Source organism: Cervus canadensis, chromosome 30, assembly GCF_019320065.1.
Source record: "Cervus canadensis isolate Bull #8, Minnesota chromosome 30, ASM1932006v1, whole genome shotgun sequence".
NCBI lineage: Eukaryota > Metazoa > Chordata > Mammalia > Artiodactyla > Cervidae > Cervus > Cervus canadensis.
The window spans coordinates 37,310,135-37,325,064 of NC_057415.1; the positions used below are offsets into that span (position 1 = coordinate 37,310,135).

General features: G+C 44.5%; 1 protein-coding gene across 1 annotated transcript in view; it reads left to right on the plus strand.

Moving 5' to 3' along the window:
* The window catches only part of PAPPA (pappalysin 1), a 253,157-nt gene that overhangs the window by 82,293 nt on the left and 155,934 nt on the right, over positions 1–14,930 (plus strand). Inside the window, exon 7 of the mRNA XM_043453579.1 lies at positions 3,305–3,803. Within this exon, the coding sequence (XP_043309514.1) occupies positions 3,305–3,803 (499 nt within the window). The remainder of the gene's footprint in view (positions 1–3,304; positions 3,804–14,930) is intronic.

Sequence of the window (14,930 nt, forward strand, 5' to 3'; positions counted from 1 at the left end):
TCTCAACCCTTCTCCAAAATTTGTCACCACACAGCTTATCAGCCTCCCGGTTGTGTTCATTTGTCCTTCTTAGGGACTCTGATTTGTCCTCATTGCCTCTCATGTTCCCTTGGCACAGGCAAGAGTTGTGTATTATCCGCACTGATATAATAGTTTCTTAACTGATTTCACTAGACTGGAAGCTCCGTGAGAGCGGAGACCATGTCTGCAAAACCCATTCTTCCAGGAACTATAACCTAGCCCTGGACACAGGCAGAGGCAGCCATTCTCTGAATGGATGGGTGGGTGGACTGATGGATGGATGGATGGGTGGAAGGGTGGATGAATGGATGAATGGATGGATAGATGGGTGGATGGAGAGTATCTGTGACTCTAAATGTTGGTTTTTCTGAAGGACAACCTTCATTTGCTTGCTTGAAAGTCTTCACTAACTCCCCTGCTGTCTTAGCATGAAGTTCAGTTTCCTTAAAGTGACACCCAAGACCCTTCGTAATCTGGGTTCAGCTTATTTTGCCGGCCTTACCACTTACTGCTTTCCCACTGCACTCAAAGCCACAATCATCTTATTTCACTTTCTCTCTTAACTGTTCTCTTTGCTTGGAATATCTCCTCTTCCCAGGCTTTTACTTGTTAATTCTCCCATATGTGTCAAAGCAGAGCTAATGTATTTGTGAATATGTTTGTCTATTAGGTGTCCCATCCCATTTGAGTTTTATAGTACCCCTTGTGGGGTAGACAACATTAGAGTGGGTGATATGGTGAGAAGCTATATAATTGATATTTTAACCTGTATTTTATTCCTTCAAAGCTTGGCATGCTCTCTAGACCCACAGTATCACATAGTATTCCACTCCCCACCATGGAATTACTTAACCATCTGAGGCTCTGTTTCCTCTTCCGTAAAATGAGTTTCATAAGACCAACGTCATAGACTTATTGGCAGGATGAGAAGAGTTGAGGCATGTAACATGCTTGGCACAGCGCCCAGCACACAGATGATGGTCAGTGTGTGAAGCCTGGTGTTATTAAAGGGACTCAGTGCCCCTTGAAACTCTTTTTTTTTTCTTTTTTTTAACATCTAAAAGTTTGTTCTGATAACCAGACAAGCTCACACTTTGCTAATATTTCTAGTCCTCTTTACTTACTTGAGCATGATGATCAAGCTTAGTTTCTTATCCTTTGGAAAGCATTTGGTCTCTCTGTTGATTAACAAGAAACCAGGGATGAAAGTCGGAGCCAAAGAGATTTGTCATCTTTGCTCTCCTGTGGCTTCCCACCACTGAAAGTCATTTTCTCCAAGGAAGGGAGAAAGATCTCTCCATTTCTTGTCAGCTCCAGGAGAACGCTCGGTGGGGGGCAGGAGTTGTTTACCTGGAACATGCCATGACGTAGCGGGCCCTCATAGTCCCTGGATCCTTCACTCCTTTAACTCCACATGAACACACTAGAAGAGTCTTCACTTAAATATTTATCGAATGTCCACTGTGTTCCCTCTTGCTGTGCCAGGCTCTGCATAAAGCACTGGACACGGCAACTGAGTGAAACAGAACTTAAAAAAAAAGACAAAAATGACAACCATCTTGCAGGATTCTGGTGAGAATCAGATGAACACATTAATGGCTAGGGAATGTGCTTTGTAGGTATTGAAACACTGCCCTTGATAAGGCTTTGTGAATGATTAAGTGCTACGTGAGTACCAAGAGACCCACAAAGTCAAAAGGATCAGGAGCTCTTTGGGTTGGAGAATTGACAGGAAGAAAGACTTCAGGCTTATTTGTGCCTTTGACTGGAATAGCGGGTCTCTTCTATCCAGCATTTGCCGCAACTAATAAATGAAGTTGGCCAAGGGAAGGTGGAGGGAACCTTGTAGTCACATCCATCTCTTCTTGTTCCGATGTGTTATATCTAAAGAGTCTTTTGAATTCCCCTTGTCCTTGGCCCCTCCCCTATCTCCCCTGCCCATTCTCCCTCCTCTTTTTCTCTTCTCTTCTCCTTCTCCCCTGCACATCGTCTCTCTACTCCCTTGGCTGGGCAGAGGCAAGGGCATTGGAGATACTTAACAACTTTCCCTGGAAAGGCTTTTCCACCCAAAATTGGTTTCTAGTTTTCATATTGTGGTGGTTCTTATTATGCTGTAACATTATCATGAAGCCTTTTCAGGCTATGACTGATGGGTTTTTTCCCCCCTTTTGCTTTTGAAATATGCAGCACCTCCACCCCTATCAACCACTGATTTAAAGGGAGGAAAAAAAAAAAGAATGTGGCTCACAGGACAACCTGAGATCTTCCATCCTCCCCTCACTAGCTGATGTGTATCTCTTGCTAGACACCCTTAAATAAATCAGAGCCGGTCATTGCACTGAGTCCTGATTACTTTTCTCAGCAGTGCAAAGGAGAGTTCTCTGAGGGTCTAGGACTAGTGATCTCAGCAGAGAAAAATCCAGAAGTCACGGCTCAGGCTAAGGTCAGTGGGGAATGAGGCATCGTCTCCCCAGGGAAAGACTGGAAGAATCTCTCCTTCCTTCTCCCCGCTCCTAAGCAGCCCTCCCCTCCCTGAGTCCGACTGGACAGAGCTCAGAGAAGCCCCGTGGTATGGAATGACCTCATGTGGAGAAGGGGAGGCAAAGAGATAAGATGGCTCCAGGGCTGTCTTCCACTTCTGTCATTCATGGTTCTAGACAGTTGCCTCCAAGAAAACTCAGCCCAAGAGGCAGAAGCTATCATAACTCACCTCCTCTTCGCTGAAGGTTTCTGGCCCTTCTGTCATTACAAGCAGGTTGTACCAGAGGAGTCTAGTTTATATTAGCGGCTCTCGCGTTCAGTCTGGAGAAGGAGGAACTTCAGGGTGAGACAGAACTAGGCTCTGGTGCTGACTTTACACATCAAGCTGTGAGACTCTGGTTAGCTCACTCTACATCTCTAAGCCTTGGTTGCCTCACCTCAGAAATGAGTCCTTGCAAGAATTAAACTGGTTCAGAGGACATAGTGGGTGTTTAGCATGCATCCCTTCTTTCTTTCCATCAAGTGAGAGATGAGGAGGGATAGTTTGGGCCACGACTCAATCGTAAGCAACTTACTTGAAGGTAATTTGAACCAAACGTCTCGTGATTCAGTTTGTCCAGATCCATGTCAATGGGGTAGGAATGAGCAGGGGTGCCGTGAATACAGCAGATTCACCAAGACACTGAGAATCTTCCCTCTCTTTTTACCTTCCCTCTGAGTCCTAGTCTGGCCAGTATCTCCTGAGGGCTGCAGGAAATTCGGAGGACTTTCCAGAGCTCATATCCTCATGTCTTGTCCACAGGTCATCCAGATGTTGAGCAGCCCTGTAAGTCCAGCGTCCGCACCTGGAGCCCCAATTCAGCCGTCAACCCACATACGATCCCTCCAGCCTGCCCTGAGCCCCAAGGCTGCCACCTGGACCTGAGATTCCGCTACCCCTTGGTCCCCGAGTCTTTGACCATCTGGGTGACCTTTGTCTCCACTGACTGGGACTCTAGTGGGGCTGTCAATGACATCAAACTCTTGGGTGTCAGTGGGAATAACATATCCCTGGGGCCTCAGAACATCTTCTGTGATGTCCCGCTGACCATCAAGCTCCGGGATGTGGGCGAGGAGGTGTATGGCGTCCAGATCTACACGTTGGATGAGCACCTGGAGATTGACGCGGCCATGCTGACCTCCGTGGCAGACAGCCCACTCTGCCTGGAGTGTAAGCCACTGCGGTACAAGGTTGTTCGGGATCCTCCTCTCCAGGTGGACGTGGCCTCCACCCTGCACTTCGGTAGAAGGTTCACAGACACGTAAGTGTGCTCTCTGGACGGGGGTGATCAGGTGGGGGGCGGGGGGCTGCAGAGGGATGCGAGGAGGGTCAGAGCGTCCTGCACTGGAAGGAGGGTGATCACAGACAGACTCACCTCTGGGGATTTGTCACCTGGCGTTGGGTGTAGAGCTGTCTTAACAAGGCGGAGTTGATATGGTGGGAAGAACAGCGGACCAAGAACCACGAGTCCTGAGTGCTGGTGACAGGTCTAACATGGGACTCTAAGCCTCTCTGACCTCTCTGTAACTTATTTTTCCCAACAGTGAAATGAAGGAAGTTGGATGAGATCAGCAATGAGAAAGTCACTTATTAGTAATGAAAATACAAGAACTGAAGTTTGCTAATGATCTCCTTTTTAGATTACATGGAAGCATATTCATGCACTGTGGTTGCTTTTTGAGGGAAGGGTGAACTTACAGTGGGTTGGCTGGAAACTGGGCATGTTCCCAGATGTTTGCTTAAAAATAATGATGGCTGCTGCTGCTGCTGCTAAGCCTCTTCGGTTGTGTCCGACCCTGCGCGACCCCATAGACGGCAGCCCACCAGGCTCCCCTGTCCCTGGGATTCTCTAAGCAAGAACACTGGAGTGGGTTGCCATTTCCTTCTCCAATGCGTGAAAGTGAAGTCGCTTAGCCGTGTCCAACTCTTAGCGACCCCATGGTCTGCAACCCACCAGGCTCCTCCGTCTATGGGATTTTCCAGGCATGAGTACTGGAGTGGGATAATGATGGCAGGTGAGCATAACCAGTAACCGTCTTTGTTTTCCAGTGTGGAAGAGAGGTTCATACCCATTTGATTCTTCGGCACCCTCACAGCTCTAGGTCCCCATGATTCTTTCTGGGTACTCATTGCTTGGATGTGAGATAATGTTTGTTCTTAATATTCCTTTCTCAAGCCGTCTCTCTATCACCTCCTCCTCAAATATCCTAAGGATTTATGTTTTATGACATGCACCACCTTACTATGAAGCCATTAGTGCTTTTCTTCTCTGCCAAGCCATGGGTTAATGTCTTTGCATCTTTGACTTATTTCATCCTCTCCACAACCACAGCCCTAGTCTCCTTCTCATTTTACAGAAGGAAACTGTAGCTTAGAGATGTGAAGTCACTTGTCCAAGATCACATACTTAGGAAGTGGTGAGGTCAGGATTGGAATTCATCCTGGCTCCGAAGCCAGTGCACTTAACCACTGTTCAATTAAAGATGTAATCCCAATTTCTGCTTTAATTTAACAAATGAGGGGGCCTTGGCCTCACCTAGTGTGGATACCAAGAGTCTATGAAGTCACATCTGTTGAACCTCACCTCTTCTATGTACAAGCGACATGGATAGGGAACATTTTGAGAACTGAAAAGAACAATAGCTCAGGAGTCAGACACCTTGTGTCTGGCCCCAGCTGATCTGCTGACTCACGCTGGATAAATCAGTCAATCTCTGAGTTTTGATTTACTTTCTGACTGATGAAAATGTGGAAGTCGATGGTAACTATGGGCCTTTTGTTGCACTTTCTTTGGTTCTAAGAAGATATAAGACATAATCTCTGCTCTGTCTGTTTGAAAATATGTGCTAAGCCAGTTATTAATAGAAACCAAGTTCTGGAGGAAACTTTTAATCTCTTTAAGAGACAGAACCACTTTCAGACACTTTACCAGCACTTCCTTTTACAAGGCCGGCAATTAACGTGCACATTGCAAGCAAACCCTTGCCCGTTCATTGACTCCGAGATGAAGAACATCTGTTTAAGAACTCAGAGGGAGCCCTTGGTTTGTGTTTGAGGATGTACTTAAAAGATCGTCTTGCCTTGAGAATCCTGCATAACCCCGTCTCTTCCATCTCCTCACTTGTCTAGAATGGTAAAATTCTATAAATATGCATCCACTTAACATTTCTGTGTAAAACAAGGAAGAGAAGAAATAATAGATGTCTTAAAACCTCAACTTAGACACAGTTCTTTTTTTTTGTTTTCCTTAGCCTGGAGCTGTGAGCCTGTAAGAGCTAACATGGGTTGATAAGTACAGGATGGTAGATTTCACCAAAGAAGTAAAAACACCCTGAGTTCTCTTCTCAGCTAAGCCACTAACTTGCCATATGTTCTTAGACTAGTCACTTACTCTTTCTGGACCTCAGAGGCCTTACATCCACAAAGAGGAGGTTGTACTAGATGAGGGATTCTCAGACTTGAGTTGCACATTACAACATTTGGGGACATTTTAAAATCATCTCCAGCTTATTTACATCCCTGTCTCCTCCTTCCTCCTGGTCCTGCCCCAGATATTGATTTAATAGGAGAATGAGGCATAACCCTTAAGCCTTTAACATCTCACTGGTTGATTCTAACTTGCAGCCAAGTTTAAGAACCTCTGCACCAAAGCAGGCTCTTGAAGTGTGGCCCAGACCAGCAGCATCAACAGGATCTGGGAATTTGGAAAGGGCAGGTTGTTAGGCCCCAGCCCAGACTGCTGACTAAGAAACTCTGCCTACAGGATGTCTGCAGATGAATCTGATGCTGTTTGAAGTTTAATAGTTATTATTCTCACTGATCTCTAAGCCCCAGGAAGCTCGAAGTTCTCTTTACTCATATGGCTGACTACTCATTCAATTTACAAGTATGTATTGAGGGCATTCTAGATGCCGTAGTCTGTGCTGGGAGCTGTAGATTTCAGAGATGACTCAGTCCTCTGTCCTTAGACACTCACACTTTATTGCTGAAGACCTTAACCACTTGGTAAAAATGCCAAGTCCTCGGCCAGTTTGCTTCCCAGATCACCACTCTTCAGGTCCAGACTGTGCACCATTTGTCCTTCCATCCTCAACAAACGTTTCTGAGGTCCCTCCTGTGTGGCAGGCACAAGGGCTAGACTGAGTCCTTCCTTGACCTTTTCCTCTTTGTCTTTCTTGAATCCCAAGGAATTTATTGGAGACCTGGGCTGGGCTGGGTTCCGTTTCCTGACTTGAAAGTTCTCTGAGACTCTGAAAAAATAAAATATCGTTCCAAGTCAACCTACTATTTCAACTCCTTTATCTCTTGGTAATTCGAGTTCTAAACTCCAACACAAATACCTCTTTGTGTGTGTGTGTGTGTGTGTGTGTATGTGTGTGTCTGACTGCTTTCACATTTTTTCCATATCAAATAAATTGGCTGTTAGACAAGTTCTATATAAAGACTGTTTTGGAGAAAAAGAGGAGAGAGAGAAAAAAAAAAAGCTTTCTTTTTCTTCCCTGACTCAACCCATTACATGATTCCTTGACCTTTGTCTTCATTTTTTTCTCTCAACAAAAATATTTATTCTTTCTGTTATCTATACTGGAGATAGTTTCCCAAGGTATGACATTGATGAAGGGAGAGGCTTCTGTGCTTACCCGATGGATGCTTCTCGTAGACTGATTGCTCTTGGCCAGCACAGGGGAGAACTGTGGACTGTCTCCCTTAAGTGGAAGCTCTCCATTAAATGAGGTCTGACACTGACAGAGGAAAAGGGGACCCATGCTGACTCCGCTCCTAACTCACTATGTGACTTGAAGGCACATTGCTTCACCTTTGTTTTTGGGTTTTGTTTTTTTTTTCTACCTGTAAAATGAGGGGACAACATATAAAGCTTTTCTCTGTGGATAGGAGTTGTTCTTAGGTGATTCATTCTCTTTGGTTGGTTGTTTTTTAATAGTAAAAGGGACTCGGCAGAGACTGTTTGTCTCTGAATCAGTACCCAGCATAGACCTTACTGGTTCTGCATGTCCTAGTGAAACGACCTAATACAGCTGGTAATGGCAGTTCTTGTTTTTATTTAGTTGTTCAATTGTGTCTGACTCTTTTGTGACCCATGAACTATAGCCCAGCAGGCTCCTCTGGCCATGGGATTTCCCAGGCAGGAATACTGGAGTGGGCTGCCATTTCCTCCTCCAGGGGATCTTCCCAATCAGGGATCAGAACCCATGTCTCCTGCATTAGCAGGCAGATTTGTTACCAATGAACCACCAGGGAAGCCTGGTCATGTCAGAGTCAGGTTTAAAACCCAGGTCTAATTCCAAACCCCACCTTTTCAGCCACAATACTCCACCTGCTGTAATAATGCAGAGACAGAATTTTAGAGCTCAGACCTGCATCCAAGCTGGCTGAAGTTCAAGATACAGAAAGCAGAAGACAGGATTACAATTCACAGGCTACCAGCCCGCAGACCGTTCCTGAGACCTGCTCTTGGAATCCAGCAACACGAAATGCATGGCCAGGTCTTTTTGTGTCTGGCTGGGAAGGAGTGAGGACACTTCTGTTTCTAACTTGACTGCCAAGTGCTTCTGCACTAGGCACCATACTCCTCGGGTCTGTATTGAATCTCCAGCTGTCTCTAATAAATAAAGACTCTGGATAAAACTAGCCCTTCTTTTTGGCTTGGAGAAAGTGAGATATAAAGCGAACCAGGAACAGCAGATAGCAGCTCACTTTCATTATTCATCAACTTATCTGTTCATCCATCCATTGTCAATTCAGAGGTTTCTAACCCAAACTTGGAAGAACTGAGCTGTAATTGAGGAATATAAACTCCTTGAGGACTGGATTTTTACCTCTTTATCTGCTGGTGCGGTCCAAGTGCCTACAACAATTCCAGGCACAGAGTCGGCATTCAGTAAATATTTTTGAATGATTCTTAAATAAAGAGTGGGAAGGGGTTTAGCAGTTGAAGAGAAGTGGAGAAGTGGTAATTTACTAAGTAGCTACTATATGTCAAACACATACTAAGGTCTTTGCTTAGGCGATCTTATTTGACTTAATCTGTACAACAACTCCACCAAGTAGGTGGTCCTATACCCCAAATTACAGATCAGAACCTGAAACTCAAAGTCTACACAGCTATCAAACAGTGTAACCATTGCTGGCGTTTGCACGGGAGTTCCATCAACTTCAGTGATAGTGCTATTAATTATTCTTCTCTAGTTGAACAAATTTGTCTGTGTGGCCTACTTTGGTTGTGCCTCTCTGTTCTTAGAATCATTGATTTAGAGCTAGAAATATTCTCAAAAGTTGTTTCTCCCCACCAGCTTATTTGTCTGTCCAAATTAATTAATCTATCAATTCTTTCATATTCAGACCTATTAAGGTGCCAACACAATCTCTATTTTACCTCACATCCTTGGTATTCTCAATGTAAGTCTTGGAATAAATGAAGAATGATAAGGGAAGGATGAACTTTCCTGGTAACTCAGCTGATAAAGAATCCACCTGCAATGCAGGAGACTCTGGTTTGATTCCTGGGTAGGGAAGATCCCCTGGAAAGGAATAGGCTACCCACTCCAGTATTCATGGGCTTTCCTATTGACTTAGACGGTAAAGTATCTGCCTGTGATGCAGGAGACCTGGTTTCAATCCGTGGGTTGGGAAGATTCCCCTGGAGGAGGGCATGGCGACCCACTCCAGTATTCTTGCCTGAAGAATCCCCACTGACAGAGGAGCCTGGCGGGCTACAGTTCATAGGGTCGCAAAAAGCTGGACACAGCAGAATGACTAAGGACAGCATAGCACATCAAGGGAAGGATGTATTCACATGATCTTGGTGGAAATTGTTGTGAATATGAGTCCGCATTTTACAAATCAAACCCTAAGTCTCTTCCCCTGGATTCCACATACTCAGAACCCCCATTGGTAAGTTCAGAAACTTTATAGTTCACTCATCAGTTCATCTTCTGGGTGTATATTTGTTGATTCCCATCATGAACCCAAGCACTTTCAAGGCACTAGCAATGCAGTAGTGAATAGAGCAGAGAGGATCCTTACTTTTACTGATCCCTGGGATGTCGTTGGAAGAGACAAACCAGGAAGCGCTACACAGTGCCCCAACTGGTTAGAATATAGTGCTTTTCAGACAGGTTGTCAGGCAAGGCCTCTGTGATAAGGTGACATTTGAACAGAGACCAGAAGGGTCTCCTCGTGACTTATAATAAAGGCTGGGTGACCTGTCATCATTGAGATCCTAGCCTGTTTGGAACACAAGTGTCTTGTAACATGATCCTTGGTCTTTGATTACTGTCTGACCTATCTTATCTTTAGCTGTGTTTGTTTATTCCTCTTACCTGGTTCAGATTCTTAAGAACAAAATTTAGCACGCTTATTTGTAACACAGTCAGGGTTCCATGAGTGCTTGTTGGGTAAGGGTGTGAAGAATGAGTCAGTGGTAGCACAAAGTGGGACTTCTCAGAGATGAGTTTCTTGCCTCCAGATCTTAGCCATAAGGACATGTGATGCCATATTAAACATCAGAGGATTGGGAAATGTTAGACCAAATCAGGGTCACCTGAAACAGGCGGGTCTTTCATGCTGTTTCTGTGACTCTCAAGCTGAGTCACCATTTCATTTTTTTTCCTTAGGGCCATTTCTTTTCCTGGCTCTTTCTGTATATCACTTAGTCATGTATTCTTTGTTCTTATATATGTTCCTTTTTTTTTTTTTTCTTTCATTCATCAACCAAATAGTGAAAATCTGTACTTCAGTCGTGTTTGGTAGTAACTCCTGTATTCACAGATATTTACTAGGTGTCTTGTTCTGTGCCATGCTCTACACTTGAACTAGAGAGCCCTGATGCCTGGCCTTATGAGCACACAGTTTAAAGGGGGAAACAGGAAAAAAAAAATCAGGTGATTATGCTGCAGCATGAAAAGTGTGTGGGGTGAGGCGCATAAGAAGGCTATATAAAACTCAAGAATGGTCTCTAACCCAGCTTGAGATGATTTAGGAAGGTTTCTTAGAAGAAGTTATGTCTGTCTAAGTTGAGACCTGGAAGAGGTAAGAGTTGATTATTGAAGAAGTTTGCCACAGGATGGATGGTTGAAAAATGGATGCTCATCAAAAATTGATAAATACATAAACAAATGAATGAATGAGTGAATGAATGGACAAATCTAATGTGCTTCCTGGCAGAAGAGCATGTTCAGTCTCAGATCACTTGTAGAGTTTGGAGGAGGGTATGTAGTCATCTGGACTGTTTATCCACTTTGATCCTTAAACCTGCTTCATTCCTTTTAAGTGCTACATAATATGCCACAGTAGGAATGTGCTACAGGTTATTTAGCTGTACTCGTGGTCACAACGACTCAAAAAATGGAAGTGCTTTGGCTTTGCCCATTGGATGCGTAAAACATGACTTTTCCTTGGTGTTCCTGTGATTGAGCATCTTGAGTGAGCATCTTTTCAAATATTGACTGGCTTTGCATCTCCTCTCCTGTTACTTGTCTATTAACATGTCTAAGTGCTGTTTAATTGTTAATCTTATCACATGTCGGTTTTCCTAGCTGCTAAATTGGGATTTTAATATCAGTCCTCCTGCATATCCATCAGTGTTCTAGGAATCTAGGGTAAAATGGATTGTCAGGAATGAACTAGCGTTTATGAAGGAGTTACTCTTAGAAATCATATATTCATTGATATCTTTCTCAAATGCCCCTTGGATGGGAACCATGCCACCTTTGAAGATGCAGTGTTTAATAAAAACCAACCCAGGTTCTGACCTCAGCAGAGTCTAAATTTAGTCTCTCTGTTAACCACCATCACATATGCAGGTAACGTCTGCTACCAGTAGTACTAGCTTAACTACTGCTAATAATTACCATGTAGAATATACTTCATATATGCTCAGTCATGTCCAACTCTTTGCGACCCATGGACTGTAGCCCACCAGACTCCTCTGTCCATGGGATTTTCCAGGCAAGAATACTGGAGTGGGTTGCCATTTCCTTCTCTGGGGGATCTTTCTGACCCAGGAATAGAACCTGGGTCTCCCACATTGCAGGCTGGCTCTTTACCATCTGAGCCACCAAGGAAATCCCCAGTAAATACTTCATATATGCTTAGTATTTTTTATAAGCCTACCAATGAGATATAGCTATCACTATGCCTTATTTTTAGATGCATAAGGTCAGACTCAAAATGATAAAGTCATTCATTTAAGGTCTTACAGTAGATAGATGCTAGAGTCAAGTTTTATATCTCCTTGCCTGACCCTAACAGATGTGCCTGGCAAACTATAGAGCATAATCATTATTATGACAGAAAAAGGATAAGGTGGTATCTTGATGAATGGAGAAAGTAGATGTTAAAACTAGTTTTTCTTGTTTCCAAGAAGCAAGAGAATAAACACACACAAGATAACTTCTTTTCCATCTAATTTTTGAACATTTAAGCAGATGAGGAAAAGGAGGCTTGACAAAGTGTGGTCATGGTCAGACCAGCATGGTTTCCAAGAAGCTGTTACTGAAATGCACACCTTGCCTGCATTCTGATGTTCTGTCCCCGGGACAGAGGAGCAGCATCAGGATTGGTAGCTATTTCTACAGGCCCAGAACAAATACCTCTGTTCCTAGCTCAGGCTAGCAGTGTACATAGTCAGCACAATCTTCCCCTTTTTCTGGAAGCTGGGTATTATCCACCTACAGCTCCCTCTCATCCGTCTTAGGCCAAGTACCTCTCAGAATGAAATACGGGCTCTGGGAACATTAGGGTAAGCAAAAGGGTTTAGCAAAATCAACGGATCTCTGGGATCAGCAGCAGCCATAGAAGTGCTCTCTGTCTATAAGTTCCCTCATGATTTTGAAAGTGTGAAGAGCCCCTGTTTGGTGCTCACACCATTGAGATCACTCATCTATGGATCAGTCTGATGCGTTACTTGGCTTTTAAACCAGGTTGTCATTCTAGTGTCTCTTCAACAGATAGTAAGACTCACCGAAGTTAAGTGTTGAACTCAAGCCTCCGTTGATAAGCATATTCATTCATGTAGTCAGCCTTTTAATAGTAAGTGCCTTCTGCCTGTTAATCTCCACACTGGCACTGCAATTCTGAATCTTATAATTGGTTAGGGGGGCTGGTCTGAATAATAGCCCAAATAAAAATATAATTACAGACTGAAGATTATTATTATGAGAGGTTATAATAGAGGATAATTCCCTCTTAAACTAAGGGAGGATATACAGAAGACAAGACTGGAGATACAAGCAAGGGCAGGATGGTGAAGGGAGGTTATGTGATGGAGTTTGGATTTGTTCATTGGGAAGTGGAGGGCTAAACCCATCAGATCTGTATTTTTATAAACTTGCTCTTGGTACCCTGTGAAGAAAGGGTTGAGGAAGAGTGAGAAAATCCATCTAGAGGCTATTGCTAAAGTGCAAGCCAGAGATGATTATTTGCAGGAGAAGCGGATGAATTGGAGGAATGCTTACAATGTAGAACCAACAGGACTTGGCGATGTATTGGCCTCAAGGGTTCTGAGAAGGAGCTGTCCAATGACTCCCAGGTTTCTGGTTTGAGTATCTGGAATGAAGGAAATGTTATTTCCTGACATGGAGGAATAGATTTTAACTTAGTGTTTTATTAGAGGGTGGGGTGGATCAAGCACTCCCTTGGAAAACAATGAGTTGGTGAAGCCGGGTCGCCTGGGGTGTCCTAACGTCACCTGCTTCTTTGCGCTTTGGCTGTTCTCCCTGTGGGTCGGTAGGATGGGCTGGACTTAGTGGTACAGCACCCATTCCTGATTTTTTAGGAAAACAAATGACTAGGAAAGAGAAGGAAAATAACAGCCGTCAGAGTAATTACAGATGTGGGAAGAATGGAGGAATTTATCTCACACTGGGCATTGGCAACAGGAGTGGACAAAAACCCATTCAGTCTGCGCTCAGAGCCGATGAGAATCCTCAGGACAGAGCTTGATGGGTTTATGTTGTGTCTGTTAAAGCAGGAACCTCAGACATGACTTAGGAGAGGCTGAATGCAGAATCAGGAGATCTGATTCCCAGGCCAGCACACAAGGGCCTTGCTGCGTGACCCTGGCCAGATTCTTTCAATGCTTTTGAGCCTTAGCCCTGATCCCTGGAAAAAAAAAAAAAAATGGGTGATGATTCCTATCCATACAGCCTCACGAAGGGTGTCCTGAAAAACTAATGAGCTAATGAACTTGCAAGAACATGATGCAATCTGGGGGACTATAAAGACTGAAATGTTCATGATTCTTCCTATTGTTTGGTTTTCATTAGGGTTGTTCTTGGCCTGACCGGAGAGTATTTGTGAAAGACAAACACACAGACACGCACAGACACACACATGAAGCGTTTCCCGGTCAGCTCTACCCGGAGTTCAGTGCTGGATCTGGAGGCAGAAAAGATAGTTGCGCTTTAATCTCTGTAGCTGAAAAGAAGAAGAGAGAAAACCCACGAAGGGCCAGCCCTGGAGTCAGGAGACCTGGCTTGCGGTGCTGATCTCCTGAGATTGTGCTATATTCCTGGCCCCTGACTCCCCAGTTGTGAGCCTGAGCACCACCACCTCACCCCCATCTATGAAATGAAGGCCTAGGTAGCTGACTCTCAAAGGCATTTCCAGCTTTGACATTCTGTTCAGACCGCCCTGGAGCTCTTCACTGCCCCGAATGTCTAACTCTGTGAGAGAGAAGGGAGCAGGCTGCATGTCCCCCGGGAGCTCAGAGACGGGCCGTCTGTAAAGAAACCCTTCCAGGTGCGCTGGGGCCCTCGGAACTCCTCCCTGACCTTCTCTCTCTCTCTCTCTTCGAGTTCTCCAAGCTCACCATTTGGGACAGTTTCAGAATGCGTTGGTGCATTTTTTTTTTCCCTGTTCCGTGATATCTTGGCCTTGACAGTGAGATACCAGAGATGGGAACTAGGTTGCTTTTGCTGCATTATCTTCAGCTTCTCGTATAAGGACAGGCATGAAGCAGATGGCCAATAAACGTAGGTCAGTAAAGGCATGAATGAATGGATGAGTAAACGCTTCGGCAGGTCAGTAAGTGGTCAGAAATCTGTGACAATTCAGACGGTACCTGGTATATCGGATGTCTTCCTCTAAACGTCTCAACCGGATTAGTCACCAGAGGCGCAAAAGGAGTAAAGAAAACCTCACAGCTCGGCCTCCTCTCCTCTTTGGGCCTCAGTGTCCTTATCCCTCAAGTCAAGGGACAAAGCCAAATGATGTAAGTCAGCCTGCCGTTCACTCCGCAGGCATTGATTTAGTGCTGTGCGTGTAACCGGCCCCATGCTGGGCAGTGGAGATAGAGGAGGAACCATCCCAGTCCTCTGGGAGCTTCATCTCATTAATATGAGAAGGGAACACCTAAGTGGTACCAAAA